Source organism: Cynocephalus volans, chromosome X (genome assembly GCF_027409185.1).
Source record: "Cynocephalus volans isolate mCynVol1 chromosome X, mCynVol1.pri, whole genome shotgun sequence".
Classification (NCBI taxonomy): Eukaryota; Metazoa; Chordata; class Mammalia; order Dermoptera; family Cynocephalidae; genus Cynocephalus; species Cynocephalus volans.
Window position 1 is genome coordinate 92,031,518 of NC_084478.1, and position 16,765 is coordinate 92,048,282.

At 39.1% G+C, this 16,765-nt stretch overlaps 1 protein-coding gene across 2 annotated transcripts in view; it reads left to right on the plus strand.

Moving 5' to 3' along the window:
* The window catches only part of APOOL (apolipoprotein O like), a 96,781-nt gene that overhangs the window by 49,201 nt on the left and 30,815 nt on the right, over positions 1-16,765 (plus strand). For both annotated transcript variants that reach the window (XM_063084056.1, XM_063084057.1), the window contains exons 2-3: positions 9,486-9,590; positions 15,517-15,636. In XM_063084056.1, the coding sequence (XP_062940126.1) occupies positions 9,486-9,590; positions 15,517-15,636 (225 nt within the window). The remainder of the gene's footprint in view (positions 1-9,485; positions 9,591-15,516; positions 15,637-16,765) is intronic.

The window sequence follows — 16,765 nt, forward strand, 5'->3', positions numbered from 1 at the left end:
AAGAACCCAGCTTTTCCATTTCATAGCCTGGTGTTTTTTCCATGATACCACTATCACCTTTCAGATCTTCAAGTGAACAAATCCAAGGGCACTGTGGAGTGCATAGTTCTGTTAAGCTGCTAATGGCTGTCCTGAATTTTGATGACTCATCTCAACTTGTGCTGGAAATAGACTAATTTCCTAAGCCAAATATTTAAAAGCAATTTATACCTGCGATATTGCAAGCACAATTGAATTTTCTTACAAATCTCAATTTGAAAGTCCATCTGGCTCTTTCATTGGGGTACTTGTTGCATTGCTACATTCCACTACACCAGTATCTACTGAGGTTTGTCACCATAGGTGTCAAAAATATGGTTTCTTTTTCTTTGAGTGACGTGAAGAAAGCATAATAAGAAAGCAAAGTGACTTTTATGAACTATATTGATCAAAGGCCTAATAGTGTGGCTTGGAATGCTGTGAGGCCGGGATATAATGCAGGCCAAATTGGTGACTGGGGAATGAAAGGCAGTGTTTTACTTCAGTTTCCTGCAACAGTACAACTCTTCTAACCTGCCACAGCATTTGCTGTTACTGTTAGACTGACATTTTAAAATGTAGTGGGGGATTTGATGAGCAGAGGTGTTTTAAAGGTGAAAGATACCCAGCAATAAACTTATGAACTTCCCAGGTCCATGTGTTTGACATTAGAATTTCCATATACAGCAGAGAGTCTCACCAGTGCCAGAGAACTAATCTCCAGTCAGTGAATATGAAGGGCCTTCAAAAAAGTTCATGGAAAATGTATATTATGAAAAAAGTATGCGTGGATTTCAAAAACTTTTTGCACCAAAATGAACTTGTACTAACTTGTTATAACATGTCTGAACAGGATCTAGTTTGATACACTAAGAAGGATAAGATATCAGTTTAGAAATAGTCCCTATTTGAGCAACATGAATTCTGCTCAAATTGAAGCAAGAACAAACATCAAATTTATGTTGAGGCTTGATGTAAGAATGATGAAATCATTGAGGCTTAATGATAAGTTTGTGGGGACAATGTCCCAAACAAAGCAGCAGTTTACAAATGTATAACTCATTTTAAGAAAGGACGAAATGGTGTTGAAAATAAAGCCTGCAGCAGTGAGGAAAAAAATCAATCTTGTTTGTTCCCTAATTGAAGATGACTGACGATTAACAGTACAAACAATAGCTAACTCCATAGACATCTCAATTGGTTCAGCTTACACAATTCTGACTGAAAAACTAAAGTCAAGCAAACTTTCTGCTCGATGGGTGCCAAAACTATTGCACCGAGATCCGCTACACACAAGAGCAGAGTTTTGATGGAAATTCTAAACAAGTGGGATCCAGATATTGAAGCATTTCTTTGAAGAATTATAACAGGAGATGAAACATGGCTTCAAGAACACAATCCCAAAGACCAAGCATAATCAAAGCAATGGCTACCAAGAGGTGGAAGTGGTCCTGTCAAAGCAAAAGCAGACCAGTCAGGAACAAAGATCATGGCATGTTTTTTGGCATGTTCAAAGCATTTTGCTTGTTGACTTTTTGGAGGGCTAAATGATAACATCTGCTTATTATGAGAGTGTTTTCAGAAAGTTAGCTAAAGTTTTAGCAGAAAAATGCCCAGGAAAGCTTTACCAGTGAGTCCTTCTCCACCACAGCAATGCTTCTGCTTATTCCTCTCATCAAACAAGGGCAATCTGGGGAGAATTTTGATGGAAATCATTAGGCATCCACCTTGCAGTTCTGATTTGGCTCCTTCTGACTTCTTTTTGTTTCCTAATCTTAAAAAATCTTTAAAGGCCACCCATTTTCTTCAGTTAATAATGTAAAAAGGACTGCATCAACATGGCTAAATTCCCAGGACCCTCAATTCTTTAGGGAAGAACTAAATGGCTGGTATCATTGCTTACAAAAATGTCTTGAACTTGATGGCACTTATGTTGAGGAATAAAGTTTATATTTTTTATTTTTATCTTTTAATTTCATTTTTCCATGAAATTTTTGAGGTCCCCTCATATATGTTGTGCCCTTATTTTCAAGGAGTTAACAATCTACTTGGGGAGTAAGTGCTAATACCAGTGACTAGCTGCAAGTGTAATAAGAAGAACAGATAAGTGTTGGGGAGAAGAAGTGGGAAATAAGAATGCCTAGATGGATTGGAGATAGATTACTGAGAGCCCGAAAAGTACAAAATGGTTTGTTTGGGGTTTTTTTAATTGGTTATGAGTATTCATGGGGTCACCACTGACTGTCACCACTTGTGCCCAAGATGTGAGGGTCAGAGCAATACTAGCAGCATGCCCATTACCACAAATTGCGATTATTCCCTGTGCCCCCACGCAATTAATCCCCAATCTCCCTCCCCCTCCTCCCTTTCCCCATCCCACTCGGCAACCCTAGGTATGCTCTCTCCCTCTCCAAGTCCAGCACACCACTGTGGTCTTTCTTCCTTTCCTTCTTTCTTCCTTTGCTCCCATTTATGAGTGAGGACATGCAGTTTTTCTCCCTCCATGCTTGGCTTATTTCACTCAGCATGCTACTCCAAGCTCATTCATGTTTTTGTGAATGGCAGAATTTCATTCTTTATGGCAGAGTAGCATTCCATGGTGTATATATATACCACATTTTCCTTATCCACTCATCTGTCGATGGACATTTACATTGGTTCCATATTTTGGCTATTGTAAATAGAGCTGCATAGAACACGGGAGTGCAGGTATCCCTTCGACATGATGAACTCCATTAGTACAGTTGTTACCGACAGGTCAGGCTCAGCTTGCCCTCTCGCCTTAAACAAATGACCTCAAAGTCCAAAAGTTGATGCAAGGATTGGAAGGTTTATTCAGATTACTGGTACTCAACTAAATGTCTAACCAAGCAAACAAAGAGAAAAGAGGAGCAGTGGGGTCCAGTTTAGCCTAGTCCTAATCAGCAGGGTCAACCTATTCCATTAACAGTAATTGATAAAAGTTCTCTGCACTGTTTTCAGCATGAAGAAGAAAAGTATTGACTAGATTTAAATCAGAAAAACAAAGCATAGCCAGGAGCCCTCCAGGGTGCACCTATACAGATGTGGATACAATCCAACCAAACAGAAGAGGGCTCAGAAAATCAGAGAAAGGTAAAGAGAATAAAGCATTGCCTTGTCAGCATTTAGGCCAGGGACTCCAGGAGAGAAATCTACCAGCAGCAGAGACATGAGAGCAAAGCAGTCCCAGTGGCCACTTGCCTCTTGCAGCTAGAGTCCTTTCCGGTGCCCAAAGCTTTCCAATTTTTGCCAGTGATTAAATTAGGCTCTCAGATTCCAAAGTCATAGAAATGAACAATGTACCCAAATAGTAAAGCAACACTTTAGTAAAAGAGGAGATAGACTTATGCATAATAGGGGTAGCGACAGCAAAGCTAGGCCCCCAAGGGGAGCTGTTCAGGGTCTTTTATAGGGAAAGGAGTTAAGGGGTATAGGCCGGCGTCACAAGTGGTGGTTCTTTCTGTTCCTCCTGGTTGCATCATGGGCGCATGCTCAGTAGGCAGTGGTGTTCATCATTGTCACCCCAGGAGGGTCATTGTAGCAGTCACCTTGATGCTTTGTGCGCAGGTGGGAATTCCTAAAGGAGTCTTAAGGTTAGTATGTAACTTTTACAATTCTAGTAAACAGGCCTGGGGGAGGGGTTTTTCAACTCAATAAATATCTGTTTCCTCTCTTATCTCAGTCTGTCAGGGCAGCCCATGGGGTAATCATTTGCCCTGAGGGATCTCATGACTGAGGAGTGGAAAAGTAACAAAGTGTCCTCTCAGGGAAAATGGAGTCAGTTTGGTTCACAGGCCTAGCCTTACTGTGTTTCACAACCACTATGGAAAACAGTACAAACAACTACAGATAGATCTACCATATGATCCAACAAAATGGTTTTAAGCAGTGTTAGGAAAGAGGGGGTCAGTTTGTTTTCTTGAGCAGGGTAGTGGTCTGATTGTCAAAAGGATTATCTTGATTTGACAGTGGCAATTATAGGTGGTTGGAATTAGACAAGACTGGAGTCGTGACCATGGGCCAGGAGACTGATGATGACAGTGGTGATGATGATCATAATAGCAAATATATATCGAGCCCTTTCTCTGTGCTAGTCCCTCTGTGATAGGTAATATTACATGTGTGTAAATTAACACCCAGTGTGATCATTTGCTCAAAGCCATACCACTAATAAATAGCAGAGCTAGAATCTGAATCTAGGTGTAACTCTAAAATCGTTCATCTTTCTACCACTTTACCAAACAGATGGTAAGGGCCTGGTCTATGTTGGTGGTCCCTATAGCACTTTGTGTCTAGCTATATGATAACACTCATCACCCTAGGTTCTTTAGATAGTGATGCCTACCTCACCAGTATAACCTGGGCTTGAAGAGGCATGACTGTGACAATCTGCCTCTGATTTCTTTTGATAAAAATCTTGCCCTTTTTTGTTTAGAAGCAATAAATTTGCTGTATATTTTTTACTATTGTTATGGTTCTCACTAGAGTCTGATTAACATCAGATACGTGTGAGAAGAAAAATGAGGAGTAAGCACAGCCACTTAACTTCTTTATTCAGCAAACAGAAGGAATGGGAAACTAAAATGAATTGCCTATTCACCAAGTGGAAGCCATTTTTATATGATCCCTTATTTAATCCTTATGATATTTGTAAATAGGAAGGCATAGCAATTTTTTTTTCAAATATGTAACCTAAGATTTAATTAAGATAGCACTGTTGACTAGAAATTTCTGCAGTGATGGAATTGTTTTATATCTGTGCTCTACATTATGGCTGTTGAGAACTTGAAATGGGGCTGATGTGACTGAATTATTTCTTTTTATTTTAATTTTAATTTCAATTTAAATAGCCACATGTATCTAGTAATTACCATATTGGGCAGCATTAACTCTAAGAGCTTCAATAACTTGCTCAGGTTTAGACAGTAAGTTCCACAACTGTAATTCAAAACTAGGTCTATTTACATGCATATTCCCACTGCAATTTTCCATTCTCAATTAAACTCATTATTCTTTGAGAGAGAAAAAAAACAAAAAGATAAAAACAAACTAGGTCTATTTAACTCCTAAGCTCATATTTTTTTCATTATGCTACACTGCCTCAGCAATAAAAGTCAAGATATCTGTGAAGAGAATAAGAAAGAGTGGGTGGACCCTACTTACTGAGTAGAAAATGTAGAGAAGGTAGTTAGGTACTTTTCAAGGTATATGAACTTTTTAGGCCACTAGCTCAGTTAGTAAATTTGTAGTCTAGAGCACTAGATCATAATTATCAAGCAATACCTTTGAATTTTTTTTATAGTCTGCATATTATTATTCTTATTGCATTCTGTGAAATAACATGACTATACTTTGAGAACATTAGGGTGTTGAAAATTTTTCAGATATTAGCATACTTCAAAAGTATTTTTCTGCCTTCTGGTCAAGGTGGTGGAATAGACCATCTCTTGCATCACTCTCTCCCACAAATCAACCAATTTACAATTATTAAAAAGCAACAACAGCCAAGCTGGGGCAACTAGAACTCAGGGAAAGAGGAGGAGAGGCCTATGGAGTGCACAAAGGCGGGAGAAGCCAAGATGAGAGAAAGAAAAACCTCTCCAATCGATTTGAATCCTGGACACTTTCAGGCTGGAGCTGCTGAGTGCATGGAGCAGGAACTAGCAAAAGCTGCAGCTGTGCCCTTTGGATGAAGTTGCTTGGAGGTGGCAGTGGAGAAGAGGGCCTTTGTGGCCCCCAAGCCAGCAAGACCACTAATAGGGTTCCCGTTGACCCATGTAGGAGTGAGGAGCCAAAACAACTGGAAAAAAGGAGCCAATCAGAGGCCAGTGAGTCATTGCAAGGGACCAGAGCATGGCCCATCCCATGGGAAGCGTTTGGAGCCAGGTGATGGGGGAGATGGGCCCACTTGGGGAACACAAGGGCACAGCAAGGACAGCTGATCTGCCCCCCAAGCAGTGCAGGACCATTTGGTGGTGACTGGTCAGGAATATAGAACTGCAGGGGTGCAGTTTGCTGAAAGACTCAGGCCCAAACCAGAGTTTCCACACAACCCAGGTGCACCACATCTCATGAGAGCCGGAAGTACCTATAAAGTCAGTCATTAAAATCTGAGCTGCACAAAAAGCCTTCCCCAGGGAATCAGCAGCAAAATAGCAATTTAGCTCAACCACAGACCTCAAGTGCTGGTCCCCACAGGAAGTTCTCCCATTTTAGAAGTAAGCAAAGGACTACAAATTAGTTCCAGTGCAGAAGTGAAGTGGTGGGAACAGCAAATTACGCAATACAGAACAGAAAGAGAAAGCAAAATACCCACAACTAGAGACAAAGTTTGATGTTAACTAGTAAAAGTCTCACATCACCAAAGGACACCTATAACACCTAGATGGACTGGAAATCCACTGGGCTACCAAGCCAGAGAGGAGAGAGGGCTGGGGGCCTCAGCCATGCCCCCTGACACTCACAACCAGTCCCAAGGGTGGGGGCCTCAGGCCTCGGCCACATCCCCCGACACACACAAGCAGCCCACTGATGACCACCAAGCCACTGTAAGATGCGCCCTGGGCTCTCCTGGGCCAGGTTGGTGGGGGTCCAAGGGCCTTGGCCATACACCCTTGACATGCACAACCAGCCCAGCGACAACCACCAAGCTGCCACAAGAAGCACCCCGGCTTCTCCCAAGCCAGGTCGGTGGGGGCAGAGGACCTCATCCACGCCCCCCCTATATGTGCAACCAGCCCAGCAACAACCACTGAGGTGCTGCAGGAAGTGCCCTGGGCTTTCCCTGGCTGGGGTGGTGGGAGGCCGAGGGCCTTGGCCACAACCCCCCGACATGTGCAACCAGTCCAGCAATAATCACTGAGCTGCTGCAGGAAGTGCCCCGGGCTCTCCTGAGCCGGGGTGGTGGGGGATTGAGGGCCTCAGCCATGCCCCCCCTGACATGTGCAACCAGCCCAGCGATGACCACCAAGCTGCTGCAGGAAGTGCCCCAGGCTCTCCCGAGCCAGGGTGGTGGGGGGCTGGGTTCCTTGGCCACCCCCCCTGACACACACAACCACCCCAGCTATGACCACCAAGCTGTAGCAAGAAGAGCCCCAAGTTCCCAAGCTGGGGTAGTGGGAGGCGAGTGCTTTTGCCACACTGCCCTGACATCTGCACCCAGCCTGGCAATGACCAAGCCACCGCTGGAAGCCTCCTGGTCTCCCTTGTGGGAACGAGGGGAGTGCCACTGGCCTCAGTCCCTCCCCTCCTCCTTCCTCCTTTTTCCATCCCATTTCCTTCTCCTTTCCCCTCTCCCCCTCCTTCCCAACTGCTCTGCAACATCATAGAATGTAAAAAAAATAATAATATCAATAAAAAAATGAAAAAAGTGTTTTTCTTATATCTAGGGAGTAATGTATTAGCAAGAAGTAAGGTCTAGTAGGGTGTTTTAAAAAGTAGCTTTTAAATGTCGTTAAGAATTGACATCCTTCAAATGATAACTTCAGAGCTTTTATTAACAAAATTTCTCAGGTTCATGGGAAAGCATACTTGCTGGCATCAGTTTTAATATGTTTTTTATTGATACCTGACATAGGTATGGAGTGGAAATCTTGTTATGTCATTAGTGAATATCAACTGGGTATAAGAAATCAAAAGGAATGTCTTTCAGGGAGACAGGCTTAGATAAATCATTCTGTGATGCTGTCACATGTACTAGAAGGTGGCATGAAGGGGGAAAAAGTAAACAGTTTCTCTTGTTAGATAATCTGCCCTCCCATGTTCATTGCAGCATTGTTCATAAAAACCAAAATATGGAATCAACCTAAGTATCCATCAACAGATGAATGGATTAAAAAATGTGGTATCTGTAAAGACTGAAATACTACTGAGCTTTAAAAAAAGAAGGAAACACTATCATTTGTGGCAGCATGGATGAACCTGGAAACCATCATGTTAAGTGAAGTAAGCCAGGCACAGAAAGACAAATACCGCATGATCTCATTCATATGTGGGATCTAAAAAAAAAAAAAAAGTGTTCAGAGGCTCGGGAGAGGTTGATCGGTGGGTACAGAGTCACAGTGAAATAAGAACAAGTTTTGGTGTTCTAGGGTGACTATAGCCAATAATATTGTATATTTCAAGATAGCTAGTAAAGAGTATCTTGAATGGTATCACCACAAATAAATGATAAATATTTAGGTGATGGATATGCTAACTACCCTGAGTAGATCATTATACAATATATGCATGTATTGAAACAATACACTGTATCCCATAAATACATACTTTAAAAAAATATACATATAAATGACTATTTTTTTTTCCTCATCTCAGTGTTGAGTCTTCATTTTACCCTGTATTTCTGGAGCTTCAGTCTAAATCAGAATTGTGCCCAGCGTAAACAGGAAATTGCTTAACTAGTGCCTGTATACCTTCTATTACTCTGCTTAGAAAATATTGAAAACCATGTCAGAAATGAAATACAGGCACTATCACTGCTATCAGTGTTTCTTTCAGGTCTTGCAAATTATGTTTGTGTGTAAGCCATGGAGACTATTTCCCTCCAAGTCCTTTGTCGATTTCAGCAAGCCTCTTTCCCATCTAGAGAATCAGACTTGAAATGTTTGTTCGTTGGAAAACTTTAAATGAAAACCTTATTTAATGGCCTTATTTAATGGATAATCTTTGGGAATTATTTTGGTACCTGAATAACACTGGAACACGTTCTTAGAGTCAGTAGTTTTCCTGCATTCTTAATTCAAATCAAGTTGTATCCAAAATAAAGGTCACTTTTTGCTTTAGATTAAGCATGAAACAGGTAAAAAGGAATGCATTGGGAAAGGTAGGGGCAAAGGATTTGTAACAGAAGGAAAATATTTCTATATATAATATAAGTAGAAATTGTATTTCAAAATGCAACCTGTATTGCCCAGTACTCCAGATCACACTTATCCTTTATTTTTTCCATAGCATTTATCAACTTGTAATATGCCATATAATTTATTTATTGTGTTTATTGCCTATTTCCTCTCCACCAGAATGTCAGTTCCGTGACAGCAGGAATCTTTGTTTTGTTCCCTGGTATATCCTAAGCACTGAGAGCAGGGTCTGGCAGACCGTAGGTGTTCAATTAATATTTGTGGACTGAATGAATACTGTGATCAATTCCACTGTATCCCTCAAATTTTGGTTATTATTGCATTGCTATATTATTAATTATATCGCTCTATTCCATATGAAGTAGGTAGTTAACAAGCAGGTAAAAATAGTACTCTACCATCCAGCATGAGAAGAGAATTTTAAGAACTGTATCTTAAAAATATATGAATTAATTTGGAGTGCCTGAATATTTAATATGTTTAAGTGAAACCAGTCGTGTTCCTGATATGCCTCCAAAATTTATCAGGAAATGGAAGATGGGAAGCTTTTCAATTAAAAAGATCTTTTTGGTATATTTTTCTTAGATGGGAAAGCTGACAACCATGCCTGCAGGTCTGATGTATGCATCTGTAAGTGTACATGTGGCCAAAGAAGAGGAATCCAAAAAGCAGCTAGTGAAACCAGAGGAGGTAATTTGCCTACAAAAGTTGATGAACCATTTGAACTTTGCATAAAGTAAAGATGATGCAAAAGCTATGTGTTTGTGTGTGTGTGTTTTTTAAGTTACCTCTGTTCATCAGAAATGTTGTCAAAGTCTTTGTTAGGTACATTTTATAACTTGAGAAACATAGTTATACGGTATCTCAAAATAAACACTGTAGTTTATGTAATCCAAACATCTGAAAGTCCAATTCCAATGAAAAATAATTGGTGATTTTTCTTAATGAATAATCAGTAAGTAGTAAAGGGTCATAGACCTTCTAAGAGTCTGATTTTTCTTTCTTGAAAAATGTGGCCTATCACTCAGTATTGGAAGTGACCTTAGATATTTTCTAGTTCAGCCTCCTGTATAGTACTGTAATCCCTTCTACAGTGGGCACACTTCATGGCCATTTATCTTCCTTTTTTTTCCTTTTATTAGTTATGAATATTCATAGGGTACAAAGCTGACCGTCATCACCTGTGCCCAAGATGTGATGGCCAGATCAATACTAGCAGCATGCACGTTACCACAAATTGCGATTATTCTCTGTGTCCCCCACCCAATTAATCCCCAACTTCCCTCCCCCGCCCCCCTTCTCCACTCCACTCTGCAACCCTAGGTATGCTCTCTCCCTCTGCAAGTCCAACGCAACACTGTGATCTTTCTTTCCTTCCTTCTTTCTCTCTTAGCTCCCACTAATGAATGAGGACATGTGGTATTTTTCCCTCCGTGCTTGGCTTATTTCACTCAGCATAAGTTTCTCCAAGCTCATTCACGTTGTTGTGAATAGCAGAATTTCATTCTTTTTTATGGCAGAGTAGTATTCCATGGTGTATACATTCCACAGTTTCCTTATCCACTCATCCTTAGGTGGACATTTAGGTTGGTTCCATGCCTTGGCTATTGTGAACAGAGCTGTGATGAACATGGGAGTGCAGGTATCCCTTCAACATGATAATTTCCATTCCTCTGGGTATATACTGAGAAGTGGGATTGCTGGATCATATGAAAGATCCATCTGTAGTTGTTTGAGAAACCTCAATACTGTTTTCCATAGTGGTTGTACGATTTACAGTCCCACCAACAGTGTAGGAGCTAGCGTTCCCTTCTCTCCACGTCCTCAGCAGCATTTGTTTTTCTCGTTCTTTTTGATTGTAGCCAGTCTAACTGGGGTGAGGTGATATCTCAATGTGGTTTTAATTTGCATCTCCTTAATGATTAGTGATGTTGAGCATTTTTCATGTACCTGTTGAACATTTGTATGTCTTCCTTAGAAAAATATTAGCTCCTTTGCCCATTTTTTAGTCGGGTTATTTGTTTTTTTACTATATAATTGCTTGAGTTCCTTGTATATTCCGTATATTAATCCCTTGTCAGATGTATAGTTTGTAAAAATTTTCTCCTACTCTGTAGGTTGTCTTTTCACTCTGTTGATTGTTTCCTTTGCTGTGCAGAAGGTTTTTAGTTTGATATAGTCCCATTTGTTTATTTTTTCTTTTGTTGCTTGTGCTTTTGGGCTTTTTTTCATAAAGTCTGTGTCCAGTTCCTGAAGTCTTTCCCCTATATTTTCCCTTAGTAGTTTTACAGTTTCAGGTCTTATACTTCAGTCTTTAATCCATTTTGAGGTGATTTTGGTATACGGTGAGAGGTGCATGTCTAATTTCATTCTTCTGCATATGAATATCCAATTTTACCAACACCACCTATGGTGAGAGATGCCCACTCTATCTCCTATATGAATAAAACTCTGGATAAAGGAACCTAAGGAACCCGTTTCATTTTCTGGAAGTACTCACTGAGTGTAAGGTCCTTCCTTATGTCAAACACAAGCTTTTCTCATAGTAACTTCTACCCATAGATTCTGTATCTCCTGCATTGGTGCAATAAAGAAAAACTCACATCTCTTTTCCAAAAAACAACCCTACAGATGTCAGTTGTACTTTAAGTAATTTTGCTTACTGGATAAGCATATTAGTTGCATTTAACCATTCCTTGTATGTCATAGCTTTGAGTTCCTTCACTATCACGATCATTCTGTGCCAAACATGTTCACAATACTTAGTATTTTCTTCAGGTGTAAGTATTTTGACTACTGCAGGACAGAGTTAGACTCTGACTTCTCCTGTTCTAGATATTGTATTTCTATTAATGCTATGTAAGGTCACATTAGTTTTTATATTTATTTTTGTTTTGAGTGTGCAAAATCAACCGTGCTCATAATCAGCCTTTGACCATGACATAGTGAACTGTGGTATTGTAATATTCATTAAACCTTTTTACATGGCCTACTGGTAAGCTGTGTTCTCTCAGTCTGTACTTATGGATATGGGTTTTTTGGATTCAGTTGCAGGTATATTTATGCCTGTTTAAATTTCATCTTGTTGAACTGGCCTATCATTCCAGCTTGTTGAGCTGTAATTGTGGCTCCTGATTCTGTTCACCATTATGCTTTTTATATCTTTCAGCCTCAAGTCATCCCTAAAATTTATCTGCATACTTAGTAATGTGTCCTTGAATCAGACGGGCCTAAATCTGAATCCCAACTCCACCACTGAGCAGTTGGATGACATTGGGCAGAATTCTTAATGGTGTCATTAGTATTCTTTCCTATGAATGTACCACCATCAAATGTACTATGAATTTTTGGAATTTTAAAATATCTCCAGTTATTTTGCAATTGTAATCAGTACTTCTTGCTTTTTGACTGCCTGTACCTAAATGCTTATGCACATCTATAACTATTTCTTTAGAATGAATTTCTAGAAGCAGAATTGTAGGTCAGAAGGCACACAAAAAAATTAATACATTGCCAAGCTAACATGCAAAAAGGTGATATTCATACAGTCAACGCTAAATATTTTATGAGCTCCTCCTGTATGTGTGTGAGGTACTGTTTTAAGCACAGGGTAAAGTTTTACTGATTTTCATTAGCAATCTAGGGTACATTCACTTCACCACACACTTGTTGGCTCTCAGTAGTCTTTTATTATTATTATTATTAATCTTAGAAGGATGATGTCTTTAAGCCTTCCTTGATTTCCCATATTTGGACAGCTCAAAATCTAGAAAGGAAGAGAAGTAACTAGTGTTTGTGGCTAATTACTGAATTTACGTATTTCTGAAACTTAAAATAAGTTAGTGCTTTTTACTATGTTATAGAATACACAAGATTCCTTTATTTATTGTATTCCCCAGTATATTTTAAATAGCATTTAATTGAAGTATTTATTAAACAAAGTTGGTTGTCACCTCTGTGCTAGGGACTATTTATGAAGTCAGGATCTAATCCTTGAGAAACGTAAAATTTCTGAAGGGATGAAAATGTGATTTACATGCAGCATTTCTAGGTATTTTATTGTATAAAGTGAGCTATACCTCTGTTTAAATCTGTTTATAGTAAAGCCTCTATTAAACCAAAATACTTTATGAATCAGGTGTTATGGTTATTTGAATCTTTTGGTAAACTTGTGGCTATCTAGAAAATCCTTTTTCAGTTCAACTCTTCTTGTTAAACATCTTTATTAAAAGTATCAATATACTCCTGCCTTATTAAGTGCCATATAGTGAACATAATCAAATCTCCTTTTAATAGAAAACTTCAAGGCCATGGGGTAATCATTTTTTTAAATCATAAATTTCCAGTATTCAGATCAGTAAAATGACTGGCAATTCGGCTACATGTGTATAGCCAGCTGTAGATATCCCTGGACAGTTCTTTTTAAAGTCCCTTTATGATGTGTTTGACTTATTTTCCTGTCATTTGCTTTTTTTCTATGAGAAATAACAGAGAAAAAAATATTGATTTGAGAGTTCTAGTTACTTTGGTTCAATTTAATTTTAAATGTGGTTTTATAGCTTACTGAATCTAATCATAATTTCTGAGTACAAACAATTTTGTGTTTATACAATAAGTGGCATTTAAGCCCAGAGCCTCCAATCCATAGTGAGAATGTTCTTCCCTCAGTGGAGTGTGTGGTAACATCCTACTGGCTGGTTCTTTCACTTCTCACAGTAGAACTGAAATCCTTTATCATAAACCTTTCAACTGTGCTTGATTGCCTATGCCTAAGAAGGAAAGTACTTTAAAGCATTGATTCTTAACCACTCTGACCCCTTTGAGAGTCTGGCAAAAACTTTAGATGCTCTTCCTTGAAAAGTGCACAGTCAAAATTTTGCTTATAGTACCTCTCAGATAAAGATCCTCTTCTTTAAACTGTTAATCTAATTTATACTAGGGTATAAATTAAGAATCAGCAGGTTTTGATGAGGATAGGGGAGAGAATAAGAACACTTGAGTAATAAAGTTCGGAATTGGGGAGCGTAAAGAATAGAGAGGCTCGGGACATGATGGTCAAACATACAAGTACATAATTTTGCCCACTCTAACACCAGTATATCCACATATCCACATATATTTCCCCTCTCTAGTGGAGAGGGGAAAGTTCCTTACTTGCAGTGCACTTAGTTTTTATATATAAAATGCATCTTTAATATAAAATATGCATCTCTGACCTTCCTAATTACATATAGTTGCCACTTAGTGGATGTAAATCCAAGCATTAGTCCACAAAGAGAAACATTAACTCTTTAATCCTAGTATGGTTAGTAAAGCATTATTTAATGGTAGAATAAGATTTTTGTGACCTACTACTGGAAAAGTTTTACCAAACTGACACTGTCTTATGGTTATTTAAATTTAAAAAAGAATTGACAGATAAAATTATCTGATAAATTTTCCTTGTACAGCATGATGTTTTGAAGTGGGATGACTAAATCTAGCTAATTAACAAATGCATTACCTCACTTAGTTATCATTTTTATGGTAAGAACACTTTACATCCACTCCCAGCATTTTTCTAGAGTAGAATACAATATATTATTAGCTATAGTCTCATGTTTATTGTTGGTAGAGAATCACATTCAAAATGAAATTAATCATCTAGTTTTCTTGTGTTGATTTGTAAATTTGATCCTCTATAATTACATCTTCACCAAATTTCATGGAAAGATGCTACATCCTGAACATAAAAGCAAAAGAAATTTTGCTTTTTTATTTCTTGAAGGGAATAAATAAATTCTTGTTTAAATTTTTCATAATTCTTTTATGTTTATATTTGTTTTTATTAAATACTGATTAGAATCAAAAGGCAATTTATTCAGTATATGAAAGGTATAAATATTAATATGATGATGATGAACAACCATGTACCTACCATCCAATTTAAAGGAAAAACAAAACAAAATCCCACATTCCCATCCCGTTCCATTCAGAGATAATCACTACTCTGAATTTTTATTTTCATTCCTTTCCTTTACTTTATAATTTTACCTTATATGTCCATATTGCTAAGCAGTATTTTTTTTGGTTTTGCATGTATTTGAACTATGTATTGATGGAAACATTCTTGCATACAGTTTTCTGCATCATACCTTTTTTGCTTAATATATTTCTGAAATTCATCCAAGTTTTTCTATGTGGCTATAATTTTTATATTTTGTCCTAATTTATAATATCTCATTATACCCTGATTTAATTACCCATTCTACTGTTGATGGACATTTAGTTTATTTCCAGATTTTTGCAATTAAAGTGTTGCTGTGAACATTGTTGTACATATTTCTAGGTGCACAGGTATGGTCGTTTCTCTAAATATACCTAGGAGTATAACCATTGGGTCATACTCTATGTGACAGCACTTAATTTCTGGCCTCTGAGTAGTCTTTATAACCAGTTTACCACATCTTCCCTGCATTTAAGACAGTTTTTAAAAATATTTTTTCAGCACTTTTGGTTGTTTTTAGGAGGAAGGTTGATGAGGATTCCTGTTCTGCCATACTGCTAGAAAAGGCAGTCTAGCTATTTTATGTTTTCAAATTGAACTTTTTTTTTCTTTTTTTTTTTTTGCCTTTAGCTCTCCATATACACTGCACCACCTCTCCATTCTAAATATGTTGAAGAGCAGCCTGGTCATTTACAAAAGGGCTTTGCGTCTATCCGCACTACAACTGGTCGATATATTGGTTGGTGCAAGGTAAGTTCAATTCTGATAGTGGTTTAATATCAGAAGTTTCAGATTAATTGGTCCAATTGCCTATTGATGTGTAACAAAGTACTCTAAAACTTAGTGGCTTAAAACAGCAACCATTATATCTCTCGGGTCTGTGGGTCAGGAATTTGATCAGAGTTCAGACAGGTTATTCTTCAGTTGCATGTGCTACTGACAAAGGTCACTCAGTGGTATTAATCTGGCAAATGGGCTAATCTGGAGAGTCTGTGACAGCTTCATTCTCATCTCTGGCACCTTGTCAAGGATGGCTGAAAGGCTGGGCTCAGCTGGGGTTGTTGCTGGGAGTATCTACAGCTGGCCCCTCAAGGTAGGCAAATAATTCTACAGCATTCAATTGTTAAATCAAGTCACTAAAGCCAGCCTAATTTCATTCATTCATTCATTCATTTATTAAGATGACTGATAAGGGGATCTTAACCCTTGACTTGGTGTTGTCAGCACCACATTCTCCCAAGTGAGCCACGGGCCAGCCTTTTTTTTTTTTTAAGAAAATGTAATTTTATTAATATTATTTTTAACATTCTAGGATGTTGTTGCGGAGCAGTTGGGAGGGAGGGGGAGAGGGGAAAGGGGAAGGAAACGGGATGGAAGAATTAAGAAGGAGAAGGGGCGGGATTGAGACCTGTGGCACCTACCTCCCTCATTCCCACAAGGGAGACCTGGGGGCTTCTGGCTATGGCTTGGTCATTGCCAGGCTGGGTGCAGATGTCAGGGGAGTGAGGCAAAAGCACTCGCCCTTCACCATCCCAGTTTGGGAACCTGGGGCCCTTGCTGCAGCTTGGTGGTCATCCCTGGGCTGGTTGCACGTGTCACGGGGTGTGGCTGAGGCCCAAGGCCCCCCTCCACCCTGGCTGGGGAAACCCCAGGGTGCTTCCTGTAGCAGCTTGGTTAAAGCCAGCCTAGAGTTAAAGGGAGGGGAATTAGATGTCACCTCCCAGTAGGAGTACCAGCAAAGAATGTGTGGCGGTATTTAACCTACTGTTACCACTACTTCAGCAAGCATTCATATCACCGAGCATGTACAACGCATTGTTCACCTTTTACGTGAAGTTCTGAGGTTACTTCTGAAATATTCAGTATTTGACTAAGCAAA